The sequence below is a fragment of the Labrus mixtus genome, chromosome 17 (genome assembly GCF_963584025.1).
Source record: "Labrus mixtus chromosome 17, fLabMix1.1, whole genome shotgun sequence".
NCBI classification, from domain to species: domain Eukaryota; kingdom Metazoa; phylum Chordata; class Actinopteri; order Labriformes; family Labridae; genus Labrus; species Labrus mixtus.
In genome coordinates, this window is record NC_083628.1 from 22,167,656 (window position 1) to 22,194,971 (window position 27,316).

The following is a 27,316-nucleotide window of genomic DNA, read 5'->3' on the forward strand; positions in this document are numbered from 1 at the left end:
GGCGGTGGTGACAGACATGTTGACGCAGCAGGTAGCTGGCACAACAGCAGCCCTGACTGCAGCCCTTTGATATCACTCTCAGCAGGAGCTTCCTGTCGTCTAATGACAGGAACACCTCCTGATTCTTAGCTGTCTGCAGTTAATCAAAGGCCTGGCAACCAGCCCCATCTGACCCAACTCAAACACACATATTTTACTTTCTGTTTATGTCACCTCAGATCACATAAATAATGCAACAGCCAGGCTGGTCCACTGTGATCATTTTTATCCACATTTTACTATATAATTACGGCTTTACAGCATTTCAGCCTATTATTCTATCCCAGCCTTAAAGTAACATTTTGCTTTTTCACAAGGAAATAAATCTGTACTCAAAATATGTCTGGTTCTATTTCTGGTTTATTACAGCTTCTTTGCTTTTGTCTGCTATGAAAAGATTATATACAAAACGGATTTAGCTAGGTTCTTGGAATGTGGCACCTTGATGTCCACTGAACAAGAAACATGAACAGGTGTAAACAAGCTAAAATATTGACTAGATTGTAAAGACAACTTAAGTTAGATGGAGGCTAAACGGAAAGTGAGCAAACCTGAAAAAGTGCTTCTAATCTCTCTTCAAACAGCAAAAATGTGCACAGCTACAGTAAGCACAGCTTGTCAAACGTGCCCCAGGAAGTCTGTCTATAATGTATGATGGAAGATATGAGCCAGGGTTTAACATATTTAACAGTAACCTTTTGTCTGTGATAATGGACACAACTCTGGAAACAACCCGTTTTTTGGGTTAAAAAAAGTGTAATTACATTCAAGGAGAATTCAGACAGTCGATGCATGAGCTGTGATTAAAAATATAAACGTCTATCTGTTTTTATGGGAACTTTTACTATGGGAGGTTTGTCTACAATTAATCAGCTTTGGTATTTAGTATTAAAATTATCTTTTTTCTTCTTATTTTGGTCTAAACCATGCCCTCATGCCTTGGTAATCCATGAATTCTGCTTCTAAGGCAGTTTGTTAAAGCTCCTGTGAGGATTTTTTTTTGTTTTTGTGGATTTTGGCACCCCCTGTGGACAAAGCGTTACCTCTATTCTCTTTGCGAATTTTGTCCTGTTCTTGCTTCGGTACGTCTTCTGACAAAAAAAATCTTGTTTTGCAACCAAAGTCAATTATATTGTTCAGTGTCAAAATTCACAGTGGGAAACAAAGCCTATTGTTAACCATTACATGGCACCTACTCAGAGACAGCAGGTACAGGCATTCAAAATGAAGGTAATTGCTCATAGTCAAACTTGTCGTTGATGGTCTTGTTCTGCTCTTGAAGATCATAAAGAGAGAGCATGTAAAATCAACAGTGTGTGTTGTTACACTTTGTCGTGTCAGGCAGTGAGCTCTCTCAAATGAACTGCCACGCTAACATGAAGTCACGTCTTCCCTGACTGACGGCCTTCACAAACACCACGCCACAACTGCATGTCTTTGAAGCAGAAGGCTGTTGCTATAGCAACTACCATTACAACAGTCTGTGCCATCATTAGCATCACATTTCTATCTGTAGATGGACAAGTGTGAGATGAGTCTGACATCCACATGGTGCTTCCAGTCAGCCAAACAATGAGGGCTTTTTAAACACATCTAAAAGATGATTTGTACCTTTTCTTTAGTCAACATCCAAAGCATGGTGAAACAGGCACTATACTTCTTTTGTGCTTGCAGAAAATGTCCCTTTTTCTTTCTTATAGTGTGTGAAAACCTGTGGATGTTTTTGATTATTTACTGAGAAATAGTCCTTGAACTCTAGATTGAAGATTAAATGACCTGTAATGAAGTAGGAGCGATGCTGCTTTGCAATATTCCAAGTTTATTTTCTGCTCAGAGATTTCACCCCGTTCTCTCCAAACACAAAATGTAATCTCCTGGTTAAATTATTAGAACTGAAAAAGTGAAAAGCTTGAGGCAGAGGACTGTCTCCCTGCTAAGACTCCCTGGATATTGCAGACTCTTGAAAAATACATCATAAGCCCAAAGGAAACCTGCAGGATTTACTGTAATAGAAGAGTGATTTTTTTTTTTCTGGTTTGCGCTTTTTATCTAACAGTTTTAAAGGTGCAGACTTTCTGTGTTTGCAACTCTGACTTTGGATACAGGAAGGCAGCATTTAAAGTGTCTATTTAAGTTTTTGTTCATCTATTACTCTGTATGCCAACCAGTTCCCTATTGTTTGACATTAGAACTGATAATAAGAGGCCTGTAAGAAGTTAAATTTGTAATTAAAAAAAGTAATCACTGATCAATCCATCCAGGAATACATACTCTAAGATACAGTTATATTATTGATCCAGTATTTTGGACATGTAGTTTGTTAAATTATTTATTAGTTTATGTTTTTATGATGATGTTGATTGGTTGCAGGCTCACTCCCTGCTTGAGAAGACCTGACACTTTAACAAAGTATTTGACTGATGAAGGTCTAGTGATGAAACATTGCCAATATTTTTGTTGTTGTTGTTGTTGTTGTTGTTGTTGTAAGTTAGAAAGTGTGCAGGAGTTTGATTGCAATTTTTGCTGGACTCATAACCATAGAAAGAGGTCTTTGAGATCCAGTAGGGACTGCTTTATATAAGCCGTAGCCACACACTATCTCTGTCTCCTTGTATTCAGCTCATTCTTCATACAGTAAAAGCCAGTTTCATTTCTCGTATGACTGCAGGATGTCATGAGCGTCCTAATTCAAGTCACAGTCTCAGTGCTCTGCAGCTGTAGTTTTTCTCATATCACACAGCCCAGTGGTTATCTCCAATTCACTTGTGTGCGCTCAGACTTGTGTGTTGCATTCACCTACACAATATAAACCTGCTGCTGTTGTCTGAAGGATTGGTACGGGGAGGGTTAGGGCAGGGAGCTTGCAGGGAGTTTGGCATCATGTGACTCATGTTTTCAGAATTGATTTAATGAAGTCCCCGTGGATGTTGCTCGGAAGCTGAACAGCACACTCCCAATCTCTATTATCAGAGTAAACAGAGGTCGGTGCACACAGGCGCAGCAGAAAGCCGCCACCAATGTTGGCTACAATTGGCCCTCTAATCCTGGAGAATGGGGGAGAGGAGGGAGGGAGAAGTGAAGAAGAGGAGAGGGCAGAGAAGGAAAGAAAAGGAAGGAGAGGGGGGAAAGAGGAGCATGCTCTGTAAAAATGTGGTACATGGAGGAATAATGGCTGGAGAGAGGGATGGTTGATCTGGGATTCAGTAATGAGTAAGAGAGGGACAATGGTAGAGGAAAGGGAAGCATCAGGAGAGAGAGTATGATGACATACCAAGGGAGAAAAGGCTTATTGAATTAGCTGCCCTGCCCCCTTCTCCTCCGTCTTTTCCCTCATCCCCCCCTCCATCTTCTGCATGCACCTTCTGTAGATACGAGAGCCAAACCCATACATACTGGGTCATATTATTAGCCCATGCTGTGTTTTAGTGATTGATCACACAACTACTTATTATTAGCAACGTGTCATAGGTGAACATGTCGTTCCAAAACTATGGTGATAAAATTTTACTTCTACAAAAGCCTTCATTCTTTTCGGTGGCTGCAAGGTTGTGGTCCTTAAACCTCTGAAGCATTTTAACTTTTGGCCACAGGTGTTGGGTGATATGAACTTTCTACAGTCCGTGTTCCAGTTCATCTCTTACTGTAGGTGTTTGATGGGATTGAGGTTAGGGCTCTGTTCAGGCAAGTCCCTTTCTTCTACAAGAAACTGGGGATGGATTTCTTTAAAGTCTTTGTCCTTGTTGGCATTTGTGTGTTGAAACAAGAAAGGGTCTTTCTCAAAATTTGAGCAAACTGTCAGTGCATTACAACAGATAGTCTCATATACAACCACAACAAAAGGACTCAATAATATGTCTGTCCATATAACTGTTGGCTCTAAAATATCCAATCCACTTAGTAAACATAGCAACTTTGAAGTGCTGAAAAGGACATAAGAACACTGTGAAATACATACAACATATACAAGCCTGTAAAGCACAGGTTTAAACACAGGAAAATACATGAATTAAGATGATAAAAAGACATAAGAAAAAAAAGACCTTACTCTGTGTTATATTATGTAACAAAAGAACAGGTAAAATACCTTACTCTGTGTTATATTATGTAACAAAAGAACAGGTAAAATACCTTACTCTGTGTTATATTGTGTAACAAAAGAACAGGTAAAATACCTTACTCTGTGTTATATTATGTAACAAAAGAACAGGTAAAAGACCTTACTCTGTGTTATATTATGTTACAAAAGAACAGGTAAAAGACCTTACTCTGTGTTATATTATGTTACAAAAGAACAGGTAAAATACCTTACTCTGTGTTATATTATGTTACAAAAGAACAGGTAAAAGACCTTACTCTGTGTTATATTATGTTACAAAAGAACAGGTAAAATACCTTACTCTGTGTTATATTATGTTACAAAAGAGCAGGTAAAAGACCTTACTCTGTGTTATATTATGTTACAAAAGAGCAGGTAAAAGACCTTACTCTCTGTTATATTATCTTTGTTATAGACCGAACAATAATCCATCGTGGAAGGCTCTGTGTGTGTTTGTCCCTCTCTTTCTCTTATGTCAGCTTTGCGTGACACATCGCAGGCTTTGTTCATGGAATTCTGACATTTCATTCGTTTCATTAAGCAGAAATAATGACAATATTGCTTCTGTACATTTAACACAATGCAAAGGCATCTTGTGTGTCGACATTACTACGTTATCTGATGAATTCCTTCATTGCTGTACTGTAGAAATGTGCAGTCTGTGCCAATGCAACTGTTGTGAGCTTATATGGCCAAAGTGTTCCAGATTAATGAGTAGTTTTAGAATAAATTTAGGAGAAAAATAAGAGTCAAGGACGTTCAAGTCAATCAGTCGCGTCCTCCATTTACCCTTTGATATTTGTTAGTAGTTTTAGAAGTTGTTAAAATGTTGAAATTATAGTGAAGCATTTAAGTCTTTTTAGGTTTCTGCCATTGCCTTAGTAGTAGAAGTATTTTTAACTGTCCAGCTGAGCTGATGTGTTGTCCAAAAAACATACTGGACTCTGTATAACTACCATAGTTTGAGGTGCTGAGGCATCAACACCCAAGAAAAGATGTTTGTTTGTTTGTCAGACTCACTCATTTTCCTGACACATCCAGGCTGCATTGATTTCCCCTCAACTGATAGCTTGTCTTCTTCTGTGGTGCTGAAGTTGTCACAGCAGACAAAGACAAACTGAAACACCTAAACCCTGCTACCTCCAGTCTAGTATTCAGATACATTTTAAAAAGCAGGAGCATGAGGTGAGGAATCTAGTCAATATAGAGAAACCTCCTGAATTCAGACCTCACTCTGAATGATCTGTATTTGATTTGTTCATAATTAGAGGGTTTATAATCCCTGAGGATTGTTGACGTATTGTATGTCAGTACCCACTTTTTGTCTAATATGATGCAGCGACTGTGAGTTTCAGACTTGAAAGTCCCTCTTCTTCTGTTACAAATATCAAGACAGGGCAGCTCTGTTTATACATGAATAAGCTTTACTCTCTCTGATGCTGTGATGGAGTCTGGGAAACCCACTTTTAAACAGGTATCAAACTTCTTTGTGAGGCAATTGTGAGTTTAATACATTTTTCAAGGGTAAGTCTTTTTGTATGGTCCCCTTGTCATCTATTCATAGAGCTGCTTGAGGGTTGAGGCTGCAATAAAAGACTTTACGCTGCTTTGAGGAACTTTTGGTTTATGTCCTTACTTATCTTTTCTTGACATGTGTAAGGTTGTGCCCCATGTATGGAGAATATGGTCTGACCATGTTATTCCCCACTCTCTTTCCCCATTTCCTGATGTGTCCACTGTGCTATCAAATCAAAGCAAAAAGCCCCAAAATAAATCTTAAAAATAAAGAGAAGGTAGAAAAGACTAAGATAAGATCAACGTTTTAATCAGATGAAGTCATGTGTCTTATGTTTTATGGAGTACATTTTTTAATCAGGGTTATACAAGTATGAACTTACTAATGTGTGCATTGGTGTGAATATGTTTGAACTGGACAGAAGGGTTGGGATTCTGAATCAAATGTAGCAGTTCAGCACCAGGCTCTAACTTTATAGATATATATTAAAGTGATTTCTTACTATTTCTTATTTTAATAGTTAATCATTTTGCTTTTGTTTTTCCTGTTTTTTTTCATCGTTTTAGTTTTAACTTTGAGGATGAGACGCCAACAACAAACTTTGACACCTTCCCAGCAGCCATCCTCACTGTGTTCCAGGTAAGACCTCACTACACACACACACACACATTCACTCTCACTACACACACACACACACACACACACACACACACACACACACACACACACATTCACTCTCACACATACATACACACACACACACACACACACACACACACACACACATTCACTCTCACACACACACACACACACACATTCACTCTCACACACACACACACACACACACACACACACACACACACACATTCACTCTCTCACACACACACACACACACACACACACATAAACACACCTGCACTCTATTCACACACACACACACACACACACACACACACACACACACACACACACACACACACACACACACACACATAAACACACCTGCACTCTGTTCACACACACACACACACACACACACACACACACACACACACATATAAACACACCTGCACTCTGTTCACACACACACACACACACACACACACACACACACACATATAAACACACCTGCACTCTGTTCACACACACAAGGTGCACTTCAAAGTGAACTGAGGAAATATTGACTGAATGAAAAGAGAAAGATTGCCATCACTCATTTTAATTAGAAAGAATGACTGCTCTGTGTACCTTCTGTCCCCTAATGAGCCTGTGATAATCCCTCAATTAGTCTGTGCTCATAACCCTTCACTCTGTAAGGTAATTGAATTCGACACTTGTGAGATTAGCATGGAGCCTTACAACACCTCTGTGACTCTTTTGTCTTCCTCAGATTCTGACTGGCGAGGACTGGAACGCCGTAATGTACCACGGGATCGAGTCTCAAGGAGGCGTTCGCTGCGGCATGTATTCCTCAGTCTACTTCATCGTCCTCACGCTCTTTGGAAACTGTATCCTCTTTAACGCCATCTTGTTATTACTGCTGTGTGTTTACAAGGAGCAGAATCATGAAGGGAAGATTGATGTACAGGTTGTCATGTCGCGGACACTGAAGCTTCAGTGTTTAGCCAGCTCTGAATCCATTTTGAAAACTTTCTGTGTTCTAACCTCTTCTCCATTTTTCAAAAGCAGCTCTGATTTTTATCCTAGTTTTACCACGTTTTCTGGTCGTGGAGGGTATTATGAAAAATGCTGAGGCTGTTAGCTGTCCCACTTCCATCGCTTGTTGGTTTGCTTTTTCCTGGCAAACCGAGGGGCGTCCAAAATGATCTTGTGGGGATGTTGTAAAATTAAACAAAAACAGACCATTCTGCACCTGAATCTAAACTTAGGAGGAGGACATACTGGATGCTGCATTGTTGTCTTAGAAGCCAGCACTTCAACATGTTTCCTTATTCTCTGATGATAGTAAGGTCATTTTATGGTTGATTTCAGTAGATGTCTTACATAATGGACCTTTTGACCTTTAATGTATTGCTGGAGAAACAATTTGTTCAGATACACCAATAATCATTACCAAACCACTGCTGTATTCTGTTATTTCTCTAAGGTTGGGTGTCTGTTTTGCCTAGAGAGCAGTGTGTACCTTTTATCTTTTGTAATATATGCATAAAGTCATTATTTATTTTTTGCATAATCATTCAATGAGCTCATTCTCGTCACTGGACCCCAACAACAGAATATGCGAGAGTCCTGTAAAACTACCTTAAATATCGATTAAGGTTGGAGTAAAGATGATTCAATGTTGTTGTTTTGTTTTTTTACTTCTTTTCCTGACATCAGGAGCAGAAAAAAATGATCTGATCTGCAGATGGTGAAAGATCTTTCTCCAAAATATAGGTCAGATTACAACATGTAAAGACCCTGCTTAATGTATTATGCCATGTATGGGTATGCAATGCATGCTGTATATCTTTATTTTCCTGAGTCCTGTTGTTATTCAGACACCCTCCTGAATGTCTTTTTGGCCATCGCTGTCGATAACCTCGCAAATGCGCAGGAGCTGACTAAGGTAAGCTGGGTCAGGGTGTCATTGTTAAGGTATTTAGAGTCTGCAATGAGTTTTTGAGTCTGCAATGAGCTTTCAAGAAAACCTCATCCACATGCAGAGGGCATCATAACATCATGTTTTTTCATTCATGATATTTGGTGTTTGTTTTCCTTTGAATTAGGATGAAGAGGAGCAGGAGGAGGCAGCCAATAAAAAGCTCGCCCTGCAGAAGGCTTTGGAGGTAAAGGAAGTCAGCCCCATGTCAGCGGCCAACATCTCCATCTCTGCGTAAGTTTCTGACTATCTCTTCCCCCCGACAGCAGCTCTGTTCACCCACACTGGGAAATTCATCCCAACGCTTTATCCTACTAAAGTTCTTTCCCCTTAGTCTAAAATATCTGTGCTTATAAATGAGAGGTTTTGATTTACACTCTGAAACACTCTTGTTGTCTTCTTCCACTTTTATGGTGCACCTTCGATGTTTCCTCGTTTATCACTCGTTCATTATCTCTCTCTGTGGAGCATTTAAGGAAGCTACAGTGTATAATCAAAAATATTCTTGTTTCCCTAAAAATGTTGACTCTTTTTCCTTTGTTGTCATAGTTATTGATTCCACAGAAATAAGCCAATTTCCCTCAAGAAGCCAAAACCTTAATTATAACATATTTTTGTCTTGTTTTCTAGCAACAATTCTATGCAAGATATGTTATAATATTAAAAAGATCTGAGATTCTTGGAAACATTAGTGGAATGGATGAACAACATTTTTTTCTTAAATACAATATTTTGACAGTTCAATGAACATCTTATGTGTTTTTTTTTTTAAATGCTGCCAAAATCAGCATTGTATTGTCAGACTGAACCATAATTTACTTTAGAAGTTAATTCAATGTCAGCACTACGAAACAGATTAGTAACAAAAACTTAGACAAGGATAAAAGAGAGGGAAATCACATAAATAATCGATGTTTTGGGAATGTATTTTATTATGAACGCAAAAAAAGGTTTGATTAGGAACAAAGGGAATACATTAAAGGTGCATTCAGTGAGGAAACGTAATGACTGACTATCCTAAAGGTACTCTGCACTTGATGTCTTCAGGAGTGGGCAACCATGGCTATAAACAAAACACATTTTAAGGTGAAGGCTTTTCAGAGGAAGGGAAGTCATTTCATTTGCTTATCAAGCCTAAAGTTAGACATTTGCATGAGTTTTTCATAAATAAGAAAACACGACAAGGTGGCTATAGTTCATAATTCTTGACTCATTTAATCTAAAATGTGTCAGTTTACTTTATATCTATTTTATCTTGTATAGCCCTTGAGCCAGGTTATGACCATCTTCCCCTCCACTTGTTTGTAGAGACAGAGTAAACAGAAGAACCAAGAGAAATAAAGTGAAACCTGAGAGCAACAAGAGTCCATTGAAGATAATAGAAAACTTAAATGTCCACTCTCAGAAGCTCTAATCACAGGGATGTCTTCATATACCCAGATAGCCCATGTCAAGCTAAAACATTTGACCCGCCCCCCTCTCCATTACCAGCCTGTGATTGACAGGTCGGGGGGTCTCAAGTCAGCGTGATAATTAATTGCTCCTCTGAGTTCAATCTATTTTTCGATCCTGCATGAACAATGAAATAATGGGTGCCTGTCTAGAGAAAGCTGGTGTGAAAAAAACTGGAACATTTTCCTCCTTATCAGTGATTCAGAGCTGCAATAAGTGATGCTGGAGGTTCCTTAGAGTCCCTTTAGTTCTGTTGATGTGTAAAGAATCAATAGTGCACATAGTTAAAATTAGATTTTCTTTGATAATCAGACAGTCTAATATGAGTTTATCAGCATTCCTCCTCACTAAGAACTAGATCATGTAGACTGTAGAGAATGATCAAATCAATGGCGAGGTGATTTTTGAGTATTTCCCGTTCTCTGTCATTTCTTTTATTATGTGATTCTGTGTTCTCAGAATATTTTAATTTGTACATTAAACTTGATACCTTCTTTTATTTTAAAGAACTGTTTTATGTGCATTGTGTGTGATGTTTCAGAGAAACAGGGTTTCATTACAAAATAAAGGAACCTTTAATGGTAAACACCCCAAAATAGAGACAGTTATTAACTATTACACTCTTAATCTCAGAATCAAACTTAAAGTTGTAACATTTAAACAGTCACAGCTTGTGATTTTCTCATTTTGCCATGAAACTCCTGTATTATTTTCAGTTCCAGTGCTTTGTCATTATGAAAATGTCTGAACACGCTTTAGTTGCTGTTGTGTTATTGAAGTGGTTGCTCTGATTAGTTCTTTAATGTACTCAGGAGGGGGCGGGGGGACTGAAAGACAGACTTGACAGTCCCCCCGTCCCCTCCTCATTTATGTCTCATATTTTCTTTTGTTTTTTGTTCTGCATGTACAGTTTTGTAAAGCAAAATCGAGATGCAATCTCTCGCAGGTCGTCCATCAACAGCATTCAGTCACCGTGAGTTCACTCTCTGTTACAATATTCTCCTCCTAGTCTCCTCTCCTTCTTGATCTCCTCTCCTCTGCTCGTTGTAGCCTCTCCAAACCTCTCCATGTCTACTCCTCTCCTCTCCGGTTCCTTTTCTCTTCTGTCTGGTAAACTTCTGTTTTATACATTTTTTCTTTATGGTCTTTTTGGTCTCAGTTTTTTTTTCATCTCATTTACTTATATTTTCTTCCTCTTCTCCATCTTTCTTTTCAATTCCTCCCCATTCTCTTTCATTTTATCACCTTTTTTTCCCCTTTACCGCTCACCTATCCTCATCTGTTTATCTTGTCTCTACATATTCTCCTTTTCTCCTCTCCTCTTTTTTCCTCTGGACCTCCATGAAACAACACTGTACAACTACACTATATTGTCTGCTGGTGAAGTGAAATGTTTTATTATACTGATCCCATTCATGGCTGGATTATTACAGACTCTCTCTTAAAAACTTAAAAACTTTCTCTTAATAAAGTTAAAAGTTGGGCAAGAGGCGATGTACACCCTGCACTCGCCAGTCAATCACAGAGCTATCACATAGAGACTCAACCAGACGGACCACCACATTCACACATACGGCCAATTTAAAGTCACCAATTGAGCTAACAAGCGGGTCTTTAGACTGTGGGAGGAACCTGGAGCAAACCTACACATGGAAGATATGCAAACTTCACACAGAAAGGCTCCTGTCCCACTAGGAATTCGATCCAGGAACCTCCTTGCTGTGCTAATAGTCAATTGATTCACAGCTATATAACTGCAAATTGAATATTCTCACAAACTGTAAAACCAGAGTTTACATGTACTGTAAGTATGACTTGCTAAAATAAGGCCAACAGAATATTGTGTTCAGTCTACTGGACAGACGATTTATCAGTTTTTCCACCCAACTTAAAAATTATAGAAGTATTACCCTTTGGTTGTTAGTTGACTTCCCTTAGCCATCGTTGTATTGAAACTTAATCCTTAAAACCAGCAGTCAACAAACCAATCAGTGATGTAACGGTAGCCTCATCTATAACTTATTCAGTCAGTGGATGAAATTCTAGGGTCGGAGTGCAACACAAAACATAGAAACCAATTTCATGTAATTACTACATACCTGTTATGGATTTTTAGCTGTGCAGCCAGCGTGCGTGTCATTCCCTGGCTTTAACCAACCATTGTGCACTTTGTTGATATCTACAGCTTTGCAGTCCATGCCTACAGCGCTTCATGTTACGCTTTGTGCTCTCTGATGTGAATACATTGTGGGTAAATGTTCAACTTCTTCACCACAAGCAGTTTAGCAAAGACCGTCTTTCTGTTATTGTAGATAGCCAAGACATCACCTAGACAGACAATATGAGCCACAGATAAAAATTAAACAACCAGCTGTAAGTTTGCTCCCCTGCCCTCTGTTGTCTTAATTGATTAAAGCAGAGATGGAAGCTGAGGGACGCTCATTTAACATCTCACCTATTTAAGATAATGCAAGTCATTTCTGAGCACCAGCTGTGATTTCTATGACTTTACCTTTCTGCTGTTGATGTTATTTGTGTGTGGATGTGCTTTGGTAATATATCTCCTCATATTATCCCCTCCATGTTGGACGTCAAACTCTTTTTTTCTGTGAGAATATAAACATGTATGTGTGTTGCTCACCTGTCTGTGGGTACCCGTCCTGTGTCGTCCGTGTTTTCTTTCTGTCTGTATCTTCTGTCTGTCTTTTAGGATGTATACTGTCTACTCCTCCCCCACCAGACGAATCTCGAGGTACAGGTGACCAGATGGAACAAACTTAACTAACCTATAAAGCCATGTAAATAAATCATACTGTGCAGAAAGAGATACAGTATGCATTGCCTTCATACATGATAGATGGAAATGTGGAAGTGTGTTTTCTTTTCACACATCATGAGATAAACTCTCATACTCAAAACAAATCTCATTTCACCTTTGAGTATGATCTCTAACCATATTCTTCTCAATGCAGGAAGCAGCTTGTTGTCTTCCTTAATGGACATACATGTTGAGAATGGTCATCATACATTGCACTTTTTACAGCCTGCCCTATTTTCACATCACCTGAGTCTAACAAAATCTGAAAATATATATATATATTTCAGTTTATTTGCATGCAAAATCAGCAGGGTTTGCTGCATTACATACCTGACAAATGTACGTTTTCACTGCTGACTTCAATAGTTAAAGGCTATAGACGGTCATGGTATATCTTTATATTTGATAGCATTCATTAGCAGACTTTTGAAGGCAAATCATTTATTCAACTGTACTTTATGAAAACAGTTTGCACCAAAGGGAGCTGAAGATTTCTTCTTCGTCTTTTACCTCAAAAAGACTTTAGAAACTGCTCTGTTTCCAACCAGCAGGGATAGGAGAAACAATAACACTATGATCATATCTGTTTAGTCTTATGGTTTGCCATATGAATTAAAGTTGTCACCACAAGTAATACTAGTAAAACTCAATACCTGTTTCTATGCTGCATCAACACATATAGAAGTCCAAGGCACCAAATATTGGGTCTTTTTTTTTTAAGTTATCAAAAAGTAAAAGCAGCTCCTGCACACTGTCTACATTGCACAAAGACTTGGGGAACATTTTGGTACCCAAACATTACTATTGTTTTTGTGCAATTTAAACAGTGTCACCTCCTCTGGTATCTGTTTGTTTGTAAGAGACATAAATCAAGCGTTTATTTCTTTATGAGATGCCAAAAGGACTTGGGAAATGTCAGTATCTGTGAATCTGTGAATTTGAATGGACCCCCACTGCTTTCTTTTTGCGCACAGAATTAAAATAAGACTGAAGCTCTGCAAGTTTATTTTAAAGCTTTGGTACTTGTCCTTCCTATCAAACATTTAAAGTTAACCCTTTATAGGAATGGCTTGTATTAAAACATTTTCATTCTATTCAATATTTTATTTAAGACCTATTCATATGTTGTCAAGCTCACTATATGTTCCTTACAGTTCTGTTTCTGACAGTGTCTTAGTGCGCATCATTTTACATTTGTAACGGATCAGATTTAGACTGAAACTGTCCTTCATGAGTCTCTCATTTCAGACATACAAGGTTTCTTTGAGAGTATAAAAGAGGTCTAATGCAGTCGTACAGCTCTTTGGTTCATAAGAAGTTCAGTCAGTGCAGAGTCCCTTTAACAAGCCAAAAGATGGAAACTTGAAAAGCAGTGTATGAAAACTCTGCAGAGATATGTCCTCAACCTTTTCTGATCCTAGCTATATGTTACGACTGAGTTATTTTCTTTGACTAAATACGTTTGAATTTGAAGACTCAAGCTTAAATTGATATTATAAAAACACTACACACTCAACTGGTAAATTCCTGCATGCTAAATCATTTTAAAACATGATCCAATTTTTTAAGGAGGTGTTTGCACATGTTATCTCATAAGGTAGGTGGGTAGGGCGACAAAGATTACTTGAAAAGAAAAAATCCTGCACACTATACTCACAAGTATCACACATTTATTAGACACACTTGACAAAGGTTCAGAGGGCCCGAAACATTGTGATACTTAGCAAGAGTAGTGTGCAGGATTTTTTCTTTTCGAGTAAAACATGATAACATAAAATGTCTTGAACAACGGGAAGCCACTTATCTCTTTATGGACAGTCATTATCACTCGTGAAAAGTTTAATCAAGAAGACGTTTGACTGAATTAGTCTCTACCTAAATGACAGCACCCTATTACTCTGAAATGTATAATTTACAGGCTCAATAGACCCTCATTAGATAACCATAACCATTTTAGGTGCTGGGAATTTGAAAAGAAATATTAATATTTTGCAGTGGACATTTGAGCTCCTACCCTTGTAACCCTCAGACATGGTAAGTGAAAGCTCTACCATGGTGAACATTTGTGCCGACTCATCCATAGACCACCTCTTGTCTGCTGCTTTGTTACGTTTTGTCCCATGGGCTAGATGTTCAGAATCAAATGATGAAACATTTGACAAATTAGCAGGTGGTGTGCCTATGGATGATACTGTGGATGGTGGCTGTTCAACTGAACTCCCTACTAATAAAGTACATAAAAAACAGATAATGAAAGTTTTCATTGCTTTTCATGTTACTGTTGATTCCTGTGTGCAGTAAGGAGCAGCAGCGGTCGGCAAAGTCCATGTCGGTGTGGGAGCAGAGAACCAATCAGCTGAGGAGACATAACATTAGGTCGAGCAGCGAGGCCTTGTTCAATGAGCTGGACCCCGAGGAGCGCCTCAGGATGACTACCGCCCTCCACCTGCATCCTGACATGAAGACTCATCTTGACAGGCCGCTTGTGGTTGAGGCCAGGGATGGCGAGAAACCTGGGAAGCCCCCTGATGGAGGTCAGGAGGAAGTAGGAGACGTTTTGGTAGACAACTTCCACACACACTCTAGGAAGCATTATCGGCACCGCGACAAGAACGGAGAGAGCAGGGAAGGAGGCGATGGAGAGCGGGGAGAGAGACACCACACCCATCACAGCAGGAGCAGAGATCCCAACGGTAACGGCAATCAAGCGAAAGAGAGGAGAGGAGAGAGGAGTCACAGCCGCGAGAGAGGGCAGGGACACAGACACCACCACCAGGGCGGCTCACCGGAGGAGGAGGCCCAAGGCATCAGAGGAGAAGAAAAGGGCCATCGGCACCACCACTCCCACCGTACCACGAAAGAGGGAAATGGGATAATAGTGAATGGTGCACAGGGAGAGCACAGGGTGAAGGGCGGAGGAGGAGGGGGGGACAGCAATGGAGAGAGGAAGGCACGTTGCTCTCGAATGATCAGAGCTCAGTCTACGCTGGATGGAGATGACTGCAAGAGGAGCAAGAATGGAACCAAAAATCACTGGTTAGTCTGCAGATATTAAATTAAGTGTATCTGTTTTTATAGCATTGTCATCAACTGCACGATCTTAGCAATAAAATAAATAACTCAACTGTTTTAATAAATGGTGCAAACAGAACATACAACAATTGTTAGAGACCCAAGTTGTAAAAAATAATGATAGATAAAAACAATAGTTTTATTGTTTTACAAGTAATAGGTCTACAGAATAAGACAACACAGAAGAACTTGTTTTATGTTGTCATAGTTATCAAAACAAAATGAACGGGTTGTAAGTGGTCTTGATGTTAGTTTGTGTGGTCCATGTTCTTAGACAGTAGTCCTCAAACGAAGCTTTTTTGGGAGAGAGAGAAAAAAACAGTTATTAGGGCCCAGCTATGATATCAGGTTGAAGGGAAGACATTCCTGTTGACACCTGATTGGACAAACAACTTATTAATATTCATTAGCTCTTAGTGTATTGATTTTTTAGCATTTGCTGGTTGATCAGGAATCATTCAATAATTAATTAGCTAATCCTAATTGTATAACAGACTTGCAGTTGCTTAATTTTTCTATCTTTGTTGCCTGTTTAGACTTTTTGTTCATGAGGTTACAGACAATACGGTGAAATGTCATAACATCAACTTCACGGACACAACAGCTGTCTGATGAGCCTCTTATGTATCGGACTGAGCCTAATTTATTCTCCAGTGGATTTCTTTAGACTACGGTTTCATTTTCCATGTCAGTAAATTGGCCACATAAAAAAATCAAATACAAAAAATCAGTGGTTTCATAAATACCATATGTGTTTTAAATTGAAGTCCACTTCATGTTGCTGCCACATAAGCTGTGGTCTGTCTCCCAGGAGGACTGGGATTTTCTGTGTGTTGCTCTAATTTGGCTGAAAAAGCTTTAAGATCCTTATGAACAGAGTATAACGATGTTATAAGATGCATTTCTCTTCCTCCAGGGACAGGCATCCAGATGCTGAGGAGCTAGGCCTTGCCACTAGTCCTCTTCAGCCGATGCGGAGCAGCATGAGTCTTGGAGACAAACAAGAGGATGCTGACAACCAGAAGAACTCCACCAGGGCCAGCCAGGCGGGCCTCAACAGCAATGCCATCCACATCCCTGTGACCATCACTGCTCCACCTGGAGAAACCACCATCATACCCAGTGAGTACAGCATGTCATCGTCATAACCATTGAGTAATGATTGTGAAGATAAAGGCAAAAACTTTCAAATAAAGTCATTATAATAATATCACTATGGTCCAAGATCTTAACAAAGAGGTTAAGATATACTAAAGAAATTACATTCAAATGTGCCAAAACAAAAGTTACAATGATGTACCGTAGCAAACAACCACAATAACGTGTAACAACATCTACTTTTGTTAAATGCTAATTTCAGCATGCTAGTTTGCTCACAACAATATTGCTAACATGCTAGTGCTTAGCAGGTACAGTATTTGCTATATGTTTCAGCATGCTTAAAGTAGCTAATAAGCACTAAACACATATGACATGTTGGGGAGGGAATGCCAATATTTTGTAGGTATTGTGTCATAAACCAGAATATTAAAAAAAAAAAAAAAAAAACATAACATTTTGACCTGGCGTTGGCAATGGAGGAAAATAAGGGATTAATTATTGAGGAAAACATTCATATGTTTACCAAACTTCAGGGTAAACAATCCAAATTTCCTAAAATAATTTAAAAAAAAATAAATAACACTGTTATAACACAATGTTAACCCCTGAGGTGGCTCTTGTCAATTTCAATTAGGCTAACTTTCTGGTCCTAACTTTCTGGACATATCTACCTAATTAAACCCATTGTCACAGGAAACATAATTTTTAATGATGTTTGTTCTTATTTTTAAGTAAATGTTTTTTCCCCACCAGTGAACAACATTGACTGCGACAACTTCCAACTCAATGATGAAAAGAAAGATTTGGAGGAGGAGGAGGAGGAGGCAGCCAACGGGCCGCGGGAGATGCTTCCCTACAGCTCCATGTTCATCTTCGGGGTAACAAACCCGTAAGTTAGACTGATGACTCAGAGGACGGACGTGGAAAACGACTGATTGTGTGGCTTTGATGAGGAAAAACAAAGAGTTTAAACTAGACGATCATTATAAGGATTCAACTTACAGTTTTTTGACCCAAAACTGTTTTCAATTTACACCCAAAGGGGGCTGCATGCTGAGAGTGGTTTGAGACATTGTCGATGTTGAAATGACGGTTGTTTCTGCTGTGTTCCTTCTTTACGCTGACTACGTTGATGGATGGGCTTCAGTAGATGGTGTAGTTAAGTGAACAGCAGTTAGGAAGAGTGATGGGTCAGTGTCCCAAGCAAAGATCTTGATTATCAGCCTTAATGGTAGGATAGTGTAAATTACTGGGAGCCTTTAAAAAATCCACTAAATCAACTGAGCGAAGTGATGATGCAGGTGCTGTACCAGACTGTCATGGTGAAGAGGGAACTGAGGCTGAAGAAGCTTGAAGATTGCCTTTAATTAACTCGACTATCTACTTTCCAAACTCACATCTCATAATGGAGCCTTAGGGAGACTGAAAAAAAACCCAGAATCTAAACGGTGACATTTAAGAAAAGATCTATGCTACACTGTCCACCTTTAATAAAGTTACATTTTAAATCATAGAAAGTGAAAAGTCTGTGGTTGTTCAGCTTACTGAGTGGGGTTCAGTACAGTTTCAAATGTTTTTTACTCATACAAAACGATTTAAAGTTTGTTACATTAAAAACCATCTTCACCTGAGATGACCCTGAGTCACTTGGTGTTGCTGAGGCTGATGCATCTCAACATATGTGCATTACTTTGACTGGGAGGGATATACGTGTTGTCCTGTTATGGAGGGATGTCAACTGAACAACCCAGTGAGCTGTCACAGCTCTGTTTAATTTTACATTTGTGTACTTGTGTGTGTGTGTGTTTGTTTGTCTTGCAGGGTGCGACGGCTGTGTCACTACGTGGTCAACCTCCGCTACTTTGAGATGTGCATCCTGATGGTCATTACCATGAGCAGCATCGCTCTGGCAGCTGAGGACCCCGTGCAAGCCAACGCACCGCGGAACCAAGTGAGTCAGACTGACATCGAGACTTCATCAAAACATATCTGGACACACATGACAAACACACTGGTTGTCAGAGGTGTACTCAAACAAACCACAACTTGCATGAGAATTTTCTTTGAGGATGTCTGGCTTATTGTTTCAGAGTGATATAGAAGTATTCTTCCTAACAGGGCTCTACAGTTGAGGAACAACTGTATGGTTAATATTTAGTCAATTTCTCAATAATCTGTTAATAAAACCACCAAAGCAGCCTACATCCAGTTTGGCTAAATTTTGCTGTGCTCTTTATTTCCTGCACAGCATTCAAGTATATGTTGAAAATAAGGAAGTAACAGATGCAAGGTGAAGGGTTTTTGCTTTGTGACCGACAAGCCCAACTAATTCATACTCTAGTCAGAGCCACGGAGAGAATCTGAGGTGATGTTGTGCCTGTGCGTGGCTGTTTATTCTGTGTGTTTGTGCGGCTCCTGTGGACGATCAGGATGTGTGTGTGTGTGTGAGTGTGTGTGAGTGCAGGGGAGTGCAAAGCTGACAAAGCTTGGAAACTCAGACAAGGCAGAGGAACACGTCGTGCATATCTGATTCACTCACTCACTCACACAAACAAACACACACCTTTATCTCAAACTGAAAACATTTGTCATGCATCTGGTGTCGAGTCACCTCACAGGATATTTTCTTGCACTTCTCTCAGGTTCTCAAGTATCTGGATTATGTCTTTACTGGAGTCTTCACTTTTGAGATGGTGATTAAGGTGAGGAGGCTGTCGAGATGAAGGTACACTTTCATTTGATCTGTGAAACGCCAGCTAAGCAAGATTTTGGCAAAAAAAACAAGGTGCAAAAGATTGGAAATTTTTTAGATGTTTACGTTACATAAACATGTTTTCAACAGCATTCCAATGACGCAGTATAGTAGTCCTTCATCTTATATGATTTGCTCAGAAATTGAAACATACAAAACTTATGTAGATTATGTTTATCTAAATGCCCGGCAGTATTTGGAACTTCAAACCACTAATTCTTATTCTATACCTGACTGATAAGGCCAATAAACAGTGGATAATACTGTGATGTTTCTGGCAATATTTTATGGGTTAGCGGTTTTTATATTTTTATCTGTGATATCTCTGTGCCCTGTGTCCAAATTCCTTAATCAGTGGGTTTCCTTCTTTGTAACAAAGAGGGCCCCTAGCCTTTGATATTTGATCCAACACAAGTTAGATCGAAGACATCCAACTATCTAGATTTGATTCTTTTGCATTATATAATTTTTGTGTTTAGATATTTAAGCACAGACGACAAACTGAGACAAATGTAATCATTTTTTCCTTTTGTTACATATGGATTAAATTGCAGAGAATTGAGAGAATTGCTATGGGATCTTTGGGGCCACAAGACCTCACTTTGAAAACCTACATGGCTGATGCTCTTTGTCAGAAAAAGGACAGTACTTTAAATTACACCCAGAGGTCTAAGATGTTTAATTAGCTGAGAGAGAGAGGCCTAAAGAAAAAGATTGCGGCTTGTATGATGATTTATAATGATTCTCCTACGATCTGTCCTGTGACTCGAGATGATTGACTTGGGACTGCTCCTCCACCCTGGCTCTTATTTCCGTGACCTGTGGAACATTCTGGACTTCATTGTGGTCAGCGGAGCCCTGGTCGCCTTCGCCTGCTCGTAAGTCAGCTTCTCCTTTTGTCCTGCAGTTTGGCAGCTACCTCAAATCACAGCTGTAAATAATAGTGTCTGCCAGGAGGTGTATTCAACCACAGAACATGATGTTGAAACAGCAGTCGATGTTTCCCACTGTCGAGCGTATGTTAGTGGTCTGGTTGCCCCTGTGTTCAACGTGTTCATCTAATTATTCCTCTTGAGTTCTTTGGCCTTTTCACTCTCTGGGGTTATTTTTCTGACATGACTATATCAAACTCACTGCTACATAAATACTGCACTCTGTCACTACTAGTCTGATGATGGGCATAAACAGTTTGGCAGTTTAATCGTTAATCGTTTAATAGACAAGAAGGAGTAAAGGTAGGGAGAAACGCTGACACATATTTAAAACTCCTGCAAACTCTGCAGTTTAAACTTTTGTATCACTGTAGTTTGATAACAGAGCTTACTAGCAGAGTTAGTAACCTACAGTGATAGATGGGCAGTAAGCAATTTGTGGTGATCCCATTTATTGCTTTTCTACCCATCACAATCAGGATTGATATCATGAAGTTTCACATGTTTAAGTTAAACAAATGTATGTAGTCTGTATTGTCGGTCTTCAATTTAAAGAAACAGACGGTGAGTGGGGGAGTTCTCTTTCTACTAGGTTAATTATTTTGAATATTGAAACCTTTTAAAAGGCACTATCATGCTTTTGTAAAGCCCACTTCACACATTCAGAGAGAAAAGCTCCAGCAGCTTTTGGCTGAACTGCACTACACTTGTTTTTTTGGCACGTTTGTCTCTTCTTTTTGAGCTGTAATTTGGAACATTTTCTCCAGAAATGTACAATATTTGTATCAAGAGCTCACCTACATTTATTATACAGCGATGGTACTGTTTAGTAATTAAAAAAGAGGTCAAACATCTTACATTCTCCTGCTCCTGTCTGGGTGAGGACTGGCCCAGTTAAAGCATTGATTGGGTATTTTATATCGTAGAGAGTCAACGTGTAGCAAAAGAGGTGGAAGTGTTACTGAAGACATTAGGCTGACTGTTTGAAGTGTCTTGTTTAATGATTTGAATAGACACCTTAGCCAAAGTATGAAGTCAGCTAATGATCCCCTAAATCTCCAGACTTGCATTCTAGGTCTCTTGACAAAGAAAGTGATTTCTGTCAGTGCTGTCAGTTATTTCACAATGCGACTCTGTCCTGAAAGTCTGCAGTTTGTCTCCTGTGTATTTCTCCTTGTAGTCTTTTCTGTCGCTCTGATTTCTTCTTTGTTGGTCAGCTGACATTTATCTGTCTTTTATCTGTTGCTGACACTGCCTCTGTCTCCTCTCTTTTGCACTTTTCCCCCCGCCCTGCTTTGTTTTCGTGCTTGGATTGCTTTCAGGAGCCTTATGGGGTAAAGCCTGCTCTCTCTCCTTCTGCCTGTGTATCTGTGCTCGTCTTTGTTTGTTTGTGTCTCCGGCTTCCCTTCCTGTCCATCTTAGCCAGTGCCATTTTCAGAGTTTGGAGACGTGTCTGCAGCAGTCTTCCCTCTCTCAGCTAAATGTTTGAACAAATGTCATATTTTGTTATTTGCTATTCTTATCATCTCCACCACAGTCACGATCAAAGATACTGGCATTTTCTCTGTTTGTGTTATGTAACTGTGTTTGTGTTTCATCTGTGTTGGGGCTTGCATAAGTGCAATTACCTTTTCTCTATTTATCAGATATACTTTATGTGTATAAGTAGGAACAATATACTTAATGCAAAGCAAAAATTGTGCAGGCAGCAGAGACAACAGTTTCAAAGGTTCAAGCTTTCATTGAAGTGAAAGGTATTTAATGAAAACAAAGGATCTAAGTGCTGCTGTCTGTGATGAGCACACAATCAAAATGATGCTAATGCAGAGTTAACATAAAGCATCTCTTTCTCATGTTCAGACTGAAAGGCTGAAGGTATAATATGGATGTAGCTTTCAGCATTACAAACCACTAATGCACTGCTAATTTATAAGCATAAATCCCCTTTTTTAGGATTAGAATAGTGTCATTGTATGTAGCCCCCACAGCCTCATCTCTGTGCCTGTCCTGATATAGGTAGACTTTTGAGGATCATTCATGCAGAGGTTATCGGATTAAACCTCCTCCTCTTCATCCCTCCCACTAAAGTTCACTTCCTGTTCAGCAGTTTGTCCCTCCTACCATAGCTCTCATGCATCCGCCTTCTCAATATGTAAACATGTAGCACGCTGCATTCACACTGTAGATGGATAACTTTGCTTTCTTACAACTTGGATCTCGGATCAAATGTGTTGAATAGAAAACAAAAGATCAAAGACAAACTTTGAATTTATCATTTATTTTCAAAAGCAAATCCATCAGTTTGAAGACCCAAAACAGTTTGGAGACCAATTTCTACTCTCACCTGCTCTTATTGGTGACTCATTCTAAGTCAGTATAACAAATGGATACAATAACTGGATTAAAATAACTTGAATAACTTGCTCCCCAGTAAACACCTTTTTTTTAAATTCATGGTTGATTGGAACGGTAAATACTTTCACTTTGATAGAAGAAATGAGACTCTATGCACTGAAATTACACTTTAATAGTTTTTCTTTGCAACAGCTCATTACATCCTTTATTAATTTTAATGTTAATACCAGTAGTGTATGCATCATGAATAGCATAGCCTACATACACAATTTGACTTTTATTTGCCCCAAACCAGACTATTTTAAGAAACCCTAATAAGACCTGACCTGCAAATACAATAAATAAAAATTACACTTATACGGTATAATCCTGGACATGAAGCTAATTGGAGCCTTTTCCAGCTATTCCCCAGAACCATTGGACTCATTAACACCTTTATAGTAGATGTTAATGGATTAACTTTATAAAAGTTCAGAGGTCTGAGACAAGTCTAAATGTAAAAAACAATCAGAGTGAGGAAAGCTTTTAAAAAGTGATGCCAAGGCTTCAGTCACTGCAGTGTGCAACAGACATATGACCAAATACTGTGTTGAAGAGGCACAACTCAAAACTGTAAGTCATTTTTTTGTGTTAATTCTTATCTATTTGAAAAGCAGATCATACATAGTAAACAATTTGTTCAGAGTTTCTCAGCTGCAGTGTGAACGTAGTCATGCAGCTGATAGTTCTCATCAGCAGTGTCCCTTCATCTGTTTGTCTCCACATTGAAATGCTGTCCGTGGTGTCATGTTTATCCTCTTGATTTAAAAGTGATTTATTGAAATGTTCTGTCCACATAACCGTGCTAATATTTACCAGACTTGTCTTTGGCTTTGCTCTTTCACAGGTTGATTACTTTTAAGTGTTTTTATTTGTCACTAAATCCTCGTGCTGGAGTTATATCAGCCAAAACAATGTTTCCTCCTTTGTATGCTTGCAGTATTTCTGTGGTTGCTATTTGTGTATTGTGTGTGTTTGTTATGCTTATCATTGCTTTTTTTCATCAGATCGCAACAAAGCGTGGCCAGGTGGGAACTGTCCCTATCTATCTTTTGTTTATTGACATCCCCCCCACCCCCTGCCCGTTTTCCTCACGTGAAACAAAGAACCCTCCTCCTATCAAACTCCTTCAGAATAAACTTTGTCCCCCTTCATCCTTACAATTTAATCAACCTCCATCACAAGGTTCTTAGAATTCAACCATGACTTACCTCCCTCCTACCTCTCCGACCCTTTAGACAAGTTTCTCCTTACCCCAATATTGGGACATCCCACTGAAAAGAATCTACCACATAGCTTTCAGAAGATCAACACTCACACAGCTCTGACACACACTAGTACCTGCACTCAATATCTGTAGTTGTATCAAAGCTTTGTCGATTACTTCACCTTCATGTTAATCTTTTTTAATCTTGGCTAAAGGGTTTTTAATTGGTCAAATCGCTCAGGGATTATAGTCTGCAATGTAATCACCTCCTCACCCTTCTTCTACATCTCTCCTTCTTTACGCACTAAATTTAAAGGGAAATCGATAAAGGATTACAGCTTTTCATCTGAAGTCACATTAAGTGGTTATTTGACTTTAAAGCGGGTGTTCCTTACGGCCCATGTGCAGTCAAGTGTATTAAGAGAAAATCATTTTTAATGTTTGTTTTTAAAGGTCTGAAATTTAAATCCCTTCTGATGTCTACATGCCTTTGAACTATTGATGTTTTTTAATCTCGTACTGGGATTGGATTTTTTTCTTCTAAACAGCTCAAAGAAAGTGCTGATCGGTGCATTTAACAATTCCCTTACAATGTTGACAACTCGGAAAAAAAAGGAGCTTCAGATGGTGCACTAGTCTTCTTAAACACTTAATAAAACACATATGAAGTCATCTAAAGTGCTTGTACTGCAAGACATATTTTGTAAAGTCAGATTTAATCCCAGAGTTTCAGTATTTGAAATAAAATACCAGGACAGAAACTCTGTTTCCAAAAAAGTTGGGCTGCTGGTTTGAGGAGTGTTAGTGTCGTCAAGTAACTTTTAAAAATGTGTTACTGGCATTAATTTAAAAAATAAGGATTTTATTTTCCAACAACATTGACATTTTTTCAAAGTTTCAATGTCATTATGTTGAATTGTGTGCAATTAAATATGGAGTTTTCATTTACTTTTTTAAATTCTGTATTTATTTACATTTGATGCATCCCCACTTTTTTGAAAACAGAGTTGTATTGAACCTTCATGTTTCTTGACATTCAAACATTGTTCAAAATCATGTATTGAAATGAAAACCTCTAACGACTAGATCGAAGGAGCCTCATGCATCCTGTTTAAATGGGGAGGTAAAGTGCTCCTGATTGGACGTCATGTCTTGCATCCCTAAACAGGAAATGCTCCTCGCTCTCAGGAGGGAGCTTCTGAGAGAACCAGAGTCATGATGTATTATTAGGATGATCTCATCTGCCTGTCAGCCTAGCAATCAGTGCTAATCTAAACACACGACCTCGTACCCAGACACACACACATTACATGTTCCCTGCCCACGGTGCTTCTGAAAGCTATTGGGAGTCTGTTCATGCCGTCTCAATGTGTGGAGGTCCTTGAATACAAGGGCTGGCATTGACTTTGCAGATTGCATGCCAGGATTACCGAGGCATCTGAGCATGACAGCTGCATGCTTGTTTGTAGAATAGAGTTTTTTATCAAGATGGAGAAAGGACACTGAGCCTACAATATATGGAACCATGCCATCCTGTCCTCATCTCTAACTTTAAAATCACATAAAGATGACATCATTCTTTTCTCAGATATGTTTTTCACCAGGGCAAACAGCTACAACTTGAAAAGTTTGTTTTCACCAGTCCCTAAGTCACTGCATGCCCTCAAATGGCTAGCAAGGTTTTGAAATAACAGTAGAGCCTTTGCAGCACTAACACCGGGATCAGATGTAAGAGTGCATGTCTGTGTGTTTGGGGACATTTAAAACAAAGAAGACACATAGGGAACAGATTGGAGCAGCTGTTAAGGAGCAACAGAATTATATCATGATTAATACAGGTCTCCATGTTTTTGAATCAGGTCCTGGAATGGAGCTGATATGTACCTTATTATCCTGGAAAGGACGCTCTTATTTGGTGCCAATCAGGGAGAAACAGACCAAATGTTACTCAGACTCATTCGTTTTTTATTGGTTCAACACTAAACCAGCAGATGAGCAGAAGTAGTTTAATACAAAACAGATACCTCGGGTGAAACTGAGCCTAGTTGGAACATCGAAAAAGTGACTCGTGCAAGGGTCAGTACTGGAGGGAAATTTGAAAATTTTTAGTTTTGACCCCTCATGTCTTAATGTGGACATTTATGTGGCTAGTGTGCAGGTAGCTCCTCTTCTCAATACAAATCAGAACAGCACAGCTTGCACAGCTGGGTTTCTATATTTTGGAAGTATTGCAAAGGTCTTAGTTGAATAGTCTAATAACATCTGGGCTACATTACAAGCTGACTGTTTGCTAACTGTTGATTCTGTCAGCTTAAAGAACAAAGGACCTTACATGTACTTGTTGAAGCGTCGTTTGTATGCTGTCAAGCAGACATACTTGGTTCCTCCATGAAGATAAGAATGAACTCAAACATATTGGATAGAAGCTATTATCTTGGTTCTATGGCCTTTGGTTGCTTTTATGTCTTTTACAAATGTTAGCTTGAGTAAATAGCTTCCTTTTCGCCCCAGGAGTTGTTCCCCGGGGATGAAAACATTGGCTGGTTTGTAATCTACTTCATGCTGGTGTTAGAAGCAGGGGGACTCTGGGGGCCACTAACAGGACTTTTAGACTCTCTTTTCCCACTATAAAGCTTGTGTCCTTTTCCATTCCCTCTACACATAATACGATTGCACACACACATAGATACATACACACACTCGCTTTCTACTTCTCTGATTTTGTCTGAAGTCAAGAAGAGCCAAAAGAGAAACACTTCTTATTTAGAGTGACAGCCACATTGTGTGTATGTGTGACTGATTCATTAAAAATCCCTCTCCCACTGCCCTTGGCCAATGTCAGTCTCTGAGTGAATGATGGCTCAGCTGTATGTTATTAGCATAACAGCTAGTTTTTAAACCCCCACACCCACTCCCACTGTGTTCACTTAAGAAAACCTGCAGCGGCTGTAGTGATTGACGGCAGTGGTTCCTGCAAAGAAGCTGCTTCCTCAGCCAGGGGGCGTTTTCTTTGTGCATTTACTCTAAACATTACTTAATGTTTGGTTGTTATTCTACAGAAACAACATGCACATTTTTTGTGGCTGCATATTAAGAGCCTCTTTGTTATATGTTGAGCTAAAGAGGAGGGAAAGAAAAGAGGAGAGAAAGAACGTTAGAGGGAAAAAAAGAGGACCAGAAACTAAGAAAGAAATAAAGTAGAAAAAGCAAGAAGGGATCAAATGAAAGTGATAGAAGACTGAAGGTCAACATGCAGAAAAGACAGAAATAGCATATATAAAAGGTGGACTATACAGAAATAAGGACTGAAAGCAGAAAAAGAAAAAAAGAAAAGA

The 27,316-nt window shown here is 39.1% G+C and overlaps 1 protein-coding gene across 1 annotated transcript in view; it reads left to right on the top strand.

Annotated features, from left to right (window-relative positions):
- Positions 1-27,316, top strand: part of cacna1bb (calcium channel, voltage-dependent, N type, alpha 1B subunit, b) — a 154,661-nt gene that overhangs the window by 88,826 nt on the left and 38,519 nt on the right. The window contains exons 14-24 of the mRNA XM_061061635.1: positions 6,218-6,290; positions 7,042-7,159; positions 8,153-8,220; positions 8,381-8,487; positions 10,616-10,678; positions 14,822-15,559; positions 16,512-16,717; positions 17,450-17,585; positions 18,518-18,647; positions 19,339-19,398; positions 20,220-20,326. Of these exons, the coding sequence (XP_060917618.1) occupies positions 6,218-6,290; positions 7,042-7,159; positions 8,153-8,220; positions 8,381-8,487; positions 10,616-10,678; positions 14,822-15,559; positions 16,512-16,717; positions 17,450-17,585; positions 18,518-18,647; positions 19,339-19,398; positions 20,220-20,326 (1,806 nt within the window). The remainder of the gene's footprint in view (positions 1-6,217; positions 6,291-7,041; positions 7,160-8,152; positions 8,221-8,380; positions 8,488-10,615; positions 10,679-14,821; positions 15,560-16,511; positions 16,718-17,449; positions 17,586-18,517; positions 18,648-19,338; positions 19,399-20,219; positions 20,327-27,316) is intronic.